A 6581-nucleotide genomic window follows, 5' to 3' on the forward strand; every position below is an offset into this window, starting at 1 on the left:
AAAATGAGTTCAGGAGCCGTTCGATACTACTCCTGGTGCCAAGTAAAAAAAAAAAAAAAAAGATTTAAAAAAATTTGTAATTTGTGCTGACTCCTTCTGCCAAATAGTGTGCAAGAGTATGCTGCTTAACTTTCTAGAAAGATCCGTAATGATTTATGGTACTAACTATGGTATGTATCTTACTTTCTGTTTTTACAGTTGTAATCAGAGAAGCTACTTTATTCACCATTCTCCCAATCAAAGTGTGTGACCAAGCTCCTTAAGCTCCTCCTCATCACGATCTTCTCAACCAATGACTGAAGCAGAAGAGGCCTGTGCCATGGCAATGGCAGCAGGTGATGCTAAAGTTGATAGACTGGAAGCAACAGCTGTTGTGGCAATTGGTGATACCATGGAGGTTGGAGGGATGCCATGGGATGAAGGTGGTGCCATGGCAGGTTTTGGAGGTGCAGTTGGGTTATCCAAAGAAGCTGGAAACTTATTGATGTTAGCTGAAGGCTGGATGGAAATGTCACTTGCTGGTGCTGCAGCAATGCCAATGAGTGGTGCCACAGAAATGTCCATTGATGGTGCCTTGGGCGTGCCAGCTGATGGGGCCACTGCTGTGCCAATGGGTGGAACTACAGCCATGTCGATGGGTGGTGCTACTGCAGTGCCAATGGATGGTGCTACAGCAATGCCAGTTGGTGGTGCTACAGCAATGCCAGTGGATGGTGCTACAGCAATGCCAGTTGGGGGTGCTACAGCAATGCCAGTTGGTGGTGCTACAGCAATGCCAGTGGACATTGCTACAGCAATGCCAGTGGATGGTGCTACAGCAATGCCAGTGGATGGTGCTACAGCAATGCCAGTGGATGGTGCTACAGCAATGCCAGTGGATGGTGCTACAGCAATGCTAGTAGATATCAAAGCTACAACGATGAGTGACGGTGCCACAGCCTGTGCACCCACCGCATCTCCCACAGACCTCTGTAAGATCTGTGGTCAGAGGCACCTGCTGGACGAAAACCATGAGTACAATTACAAAGAGGAGGCAGACGATGACCTCCTCTGTCACATCTGCCTTCAGCCCCTCATCCGACCTCTGGACACGCCCTGCGGCCACACCTACTGCCAGGAGTGTCTGACGAGCTTCCTGCTGGAGAGTGACTTCTGCCCGGTGGACCGCGTGCCGCTCCTGTTGCAGAACTGCCGGAAGTCCAGCCTGCTGGTGCACAAGCTTCTGGACAAACTGACCGTGGGCTGTCCATTTAGCGACTTCTGCTCTGACACCATGCCCAGGGGAGAGCTGCAGGGACACTTCCAGAGCAGGTGAGTGAGTGCTCCTGAAGGAGAGGGGAGGGGAGAGCTTAACAGATCCTGGTTCCCTCAGTTCAATCATGCGCACCACCCTGGATATCAAATTTGCTTTTAGAGTCGTGCGGAGCAGCATTTCGTTCCAGCAGAACCTGTGCAGAACAAATGTGTGCCCACATAGAAATACACTGCAGCACAGAGAATGCTGGGCTTCCTGATATTAAAGACCATATTATAGGGGCAGTATTAATCATATAGTCATATTGTCTAGCCTTCTTTGTGGCCTAAAAGCAAAAATTTACCTTTCTGCATTTTCGAATGACTTTCGTAAGGCTTTCCCTTGTTTATGTGAATTTGTCCAATATCATCCCACGGTCATTTCTATTTAGCACACTAAATTTCTTCCACTTCAGTGTTTCTAAGGGGCTAGATACTATAGTCTCTCTCTCTCTCTCTCTCTCTCTTTCTTTCTCAGTGCTTCTTCCCCTCAGTGTTTAAAGGTTAGCAGACTCTTTTCACCAGCTCTCTTGCTGTGTTAGCATTGTTAGCCCTCTCCCTGCCCCGAGGCTTCGGTTGAAATTAATTGCGTTTTTGTTTCGCACACTAATGGAAACTTTCCCCTCGCTTTAAATTCCACTTACGGAAACATAATCAACCTGCCCTCTTCTCCATCCGAGCGAATCCACCTCTGTGCTTTCTCCCTCCCTCCCGCCTTCCCTCCATCTTTGCCTCACTCGTCCACCTTGCTTCTATTTACGTCATCCTGTTTGGGCTTTCCGCCTCACTTCTGCTATCTCACTATTTTTCTCTCTCTCTCTCTCTCTCTCTCTCTCTCTCTCTCTCTGTCTCTCCCTTACCTCTGTTCACTGGTGGTGGGCTACATCCCAAAGGTTTTTGGGGGTCAGCAGTGGTTCACTGAGATGCGCTTCAGAAGTATAAATGGATGGGCAAGAACAAGGAAGCACATGCCAAAGAAGTGAGAAGCTTTTCCTTTTTTCCTTTCATGTACTATTTACTCACATTTCATTTTTTATTACACATTATTAGGTGGCAACTGGTGCACTGCTTCAAAAAGCTTGATGAAAAGGCAAGATGTGCAGCAATTATTTGTATTTTCAAAATATATATAAAAATGCAAATTGGAAAATATTTTTTTAAATAATAAAAAAACAATCCAAAGATACTATACTTTTTGCTGATGTAATGCTTCAAAAATAGTGTTTATATATCAAGTAACATATATACATGCTGTAATTAGAATTGGACTGGGGCTTAAAATGAAATAACATGTTTTGATGTGTTCATCCCTTTCCTGTCTTACTGTCCTATATTACTTAGACGCTACGTAGCAAACTATTCTGACTTAACAGATGAACATAAAAACAAAAAATGAGAGTAATACATGTAATAAATAAAGACATGCACTGGTTATACTCTGGGACAAAATAAATCTTTGATCTTCTCATATCTACAGTATATAGAAAGTATTACCAATAGAAATCTAAAGAGACGAATACTAAGCATCTGGTAGAGAATATAAAGCAACCATCAAGTCTCTAGAGTAAAGATCCAGAACTCCTTCTCCAACATCAGTATATGAACTTGAACAGTATATGAAGACTAATGTTCTTTGGCCTGAATGCAATCAAATCTTTACAGCAAATCTTTAAAAAAGATGTAGAGTAATTTTGAGTAAACATCCAGTGTAAATATCACAGGAGTAGATGCTGCAACTGAGAAATAGTATGTATAATAATCTATGCAGCCTTATGCAGCACTGCTTTAGACAATTACATGTAACAGTAAGCAAGCAAAACAAACAACATCAGGAAAAATAAGGCAATCCACAATTTGTCAGTGTGTGCTGTTTCCTGAGACATTCAAATTCTAAGAAACTGCCTTCTTAATCTTAATTAATCTTCATTTTAAAAATATTTTTTGTACAGTACAGTACAGTAAGCCAAAAATGCACAATTTTATGGAAACAATACACCCACTGGCACACTCAGAGCTCTATCATACATCCTGCATAAAGTGCATCGTGATGCTCATTACTGTCTTACACCCTGTCAACAGTCTATTTTCCCACCTTTACACCTGGAAGTGAGGTGTGTTCAGGTAAATTTCTGTTTATTTTTTGCCAGCCGAAAACACAGATGTGCCACTGACTGATTTCAAACCAAGACAACAGTCAATCATCAGCGTGCTCAGCATATTTACACCCCGCTCATTAAACACACATGGATGTGCTACAGTTCATAAATCCAAATTTTAACTCCCCCATGAGCAGAATAAAGAATAAAATAACATTGCTGATACCTTTACAGCATCAGGTCAGTATCCTCTGCTGAGACACACAAAAGCAGCGCACTGTTAAGATGGCAAGTGGTTTATTTCACGTTACGCCCAAAACACAACCTTAATCCTGTGTAAGTTTGCAAACTGTAAAGAAGTTTTGTCAAAAAAGATGACAGCTAATAAGAATTCTAAGGTTGATACACATGTGTAATGTGTAATGTGTCTGTAACAGAGCAAAGATACAGTGCCAGTAATTACATTGTTATCGCATGAATGTTCAACTACACAGTTCTCAGAGACAGAGAGAGTATAAACTGTGATGTGTGGCAATTTTTCAATATGTCAACCAGATGGAAAGTAGTTGCAGAGAGTAAATGTGATTTTTCTGCATTCTATTGTTTGCAAACTGAGAAGAAACTGGACTGATATGTGTCTGGCGGAGACAGCAGTCAGTGTCTCAGTGTATTTGATGTGTATGTTTATGTGATGGAGGGCATACTTGCTGGAAGTGACGCACCGCAGCAGGAATGCACTCCCTCCACTGTCTCCGCTGTGCTGGAGAGTGCTTGTGGAGGCTTTGATGTTGTCCTTTGCTTTGTCCTTCGTGCTGTGACTTGTTGTGGCTGGCTCTTCGTGACTCTGTGTGTGTATGTACGTAGTTGTTTAGGGAGATTGGAGGATTTGTCCAAGAGAAGATTACAATTGAAATGAAGCACTGGATGCAAACTTTTCATTATGAAACAGAATTAGAGAATACTGGCATGCTATAGCCCTGTTAATCTTTTGTTGTGTGAGTCAGAGGTCAGGGTTCATGTATATACATGTATGTAATGGCAACATTGGAACAAAACATTAAATGTCCATTTTTCAAAAGTTTGTAGTTATAGAAATACTTTACAATAACTTGTACAGCTGTAGGAAAAATAAAAACCACTTAATGATGATGTTTTTATTGAGCTGCTTAAATGTTTAAACCTGGAGTTGCATAAAGTTATCCAAAAGCAGTGTGTAAGACTGGTGGAGGAAAACATGCCAAGATGCATGGAAACTGTGATTAAAAACCAGGGTTATTCCACCAAATATTAATTTCTACTGTGTATTGTTTGTTTCTACTGTGTTGTGTAACTGCTACTGCCTGCTAAATCTGAACTCTTAAAACTTTATGAATATGAACTTGTTTTCTTTGCATTGTTTGAGATCTAAAAGCTCTCCATCTTTTTTGTTATTTCAGCCATTTCTCATTTTCTGGAAATAAATGCTCTAAATGACAATATATTTATTTGGAATGTTGTCCGTAGTTTATAGAATAAAACAACAATATTAGTTTTACTCAAACATATACCTATAAATAGCAAAATAGCAAAAAAAAAGACTAATTCAAAAAAATGATTCAGAAACTCAATTTTTTCTAGAGCTGTATATGTTAAGTACACATTTGTGTAAGAAGACTACTGGATCAAGTGCTAAATGACTGCTGAATAAGTGTGTGTGTGTGTGTGTGTGTGTGTGAATCTGTCCTAGCACAATAAAGGACTGCCATATAACTCTGTCATGTTTTTCCATTTGGCTGACCACGGCCACAGATTGAACAGCAGTTGTGCTTGTGGAGTGTGTGTGTGTGTGTGTGTGTGGGTGTATGTTAGGCTGAAGCCCACAGTGTAGGACGATGAAGATGAATCATTGTGTGTGCAGGAGCCCATATGGACTATTAATGGTAATTCAGGTTTGTTTAGTGTGTGTACATGACTGACAGTGGGAGGAGAAGAGGCTCACTGACCCCAGCTAGCATCGATATAGTCAGAGGCTAGCACTAATTATCATGCAATTGGCCGTGATTGCATCTGTGTCTGTGTGTGTGTGTGTGTGTGTTGGGGGTATTATTACAGGTTCCGAAGTATAGTTATTAATAAGTAAACTGCAGAGATGAGAGAAATTAAGAGCAAAAGTGGAAATATCATCAAATGAGAAAACATGAGACAACAGCATATAATAAGAAATGAGAAGAGCAAAAATAAAAGAACAGAAGATTGATAACTGATAAACAGATACGAGAAGACAAAAGATAAGAGAAGAGCTAAAGACATGAGAAGAGCAAAGATGAGAGAACAGCAAAAGAGAAGAGAGGTGCAAAATATAAGGGAAGAGCAAACTACACAAGATGAGCAAAAGATAAGTAAACATTTGAGAACAACAAGGCAAAATATGAGAGGAAGAACAAAAGCTAAAATGTTATTAGAGAGGAGAACAGTTCAAGAAAACAGCAAATGATGGTCAGCAGATGAGAAGAAAAAGAACAAAAGTTAAAAAAAATGCAATAGATGAGAAAACAGGAAAAGACAAGCAAAAAGTGAAATAAGTGAATTCATAAGAGAGGTAAAGAGAAAAGGCTAAGAACAGCAAAAGGTGACAAGAGTGGACAAATAACTAAATTGAAGGAGCTAAAGAAGAGAAGTAGATATAAATCCTGACATAAGGAATAATCTGAATGTAGTATTTTTATGGGAGTAGAAAGGAAGAGGAAATGATGATCAGCAGGAAGATATTTGAGCTTGAGGATGTTTTTGAGTTGTTGTGTGGTACAGCAGTGGAGGTATACAGAACAGGGTTTGGAAAAAGGAAACACAAGCTTATGAAAGAGTGATGAAAGAAACTGTAGTCCAGCACTGTGAGCAGAGTTTCTCTAATAGAAGTTGGATCTGCTTGTGTGTGTGTGTGTGTGTTAATGTATTCATGCGTTGTATATGTAACCATAAGCTAAATGTTAGGTTAAGCTGCTGCTATACATCAAAGAAGCCATAGTGTGCACATGGATGACAGAGGGGATAAGTGTGTGTGTGTGTGTGTGTGTGTGTGTATGTGGGGGGTGTTCAAATGGAGGGATGAAAAGGTTGTGTGTGGGTTAAAGCTGAAGGACACAACACAGAGAGTGGTCCTCACTGAGCAGCTCTGTACAAGAAAAAGATGTGCTACAGTCTAACCTATCTAAC

At 40.5% G+C, this 6581-nt stretch overlaps 1 protein-coding gene across 3 annotated transcripts in view; it reads left to right on the top strand.

Annotated features, from left to right (window-relative positions):
* The window catches only part of lnx1 (ligand of numb-protein X 1), an 83890-nt gene that overhangs the window by 12337 nt on the left and 64972 nt on the right, over positions 1-6581 (top strand). For all 3 annotated transcript variants that reach the window (XM_022664414.2, XM_007257038.4, XM_007257039.4), the window contains exon 2: positions 199-1311. In XM_022664414.2, coding sequence (XP_022520135.2) covers positions 293-1311 — 1019 coding nt within the window. In that variant the 5' untranslated portion in view covers positions 199-292. The remainder of the gene's footprint in view (positions 1-198; positions 1312-6581) is intronic.

Source organism: Astyanax mexicanus, chromosome 1, assembly GCF_023375975.1.
Source record: "Astyanax mexicanus isolate ESR-SI-001 chromosome 1, AstMex3_surface, whole genome shotgun sequence".
Taxonomy (NCBI): Eukaryota; Metazoa; Chordata; class Actinopteri; order Characiformes; family Acestrorhamphidae; genus Astyanax; species Astyanax mexicanus.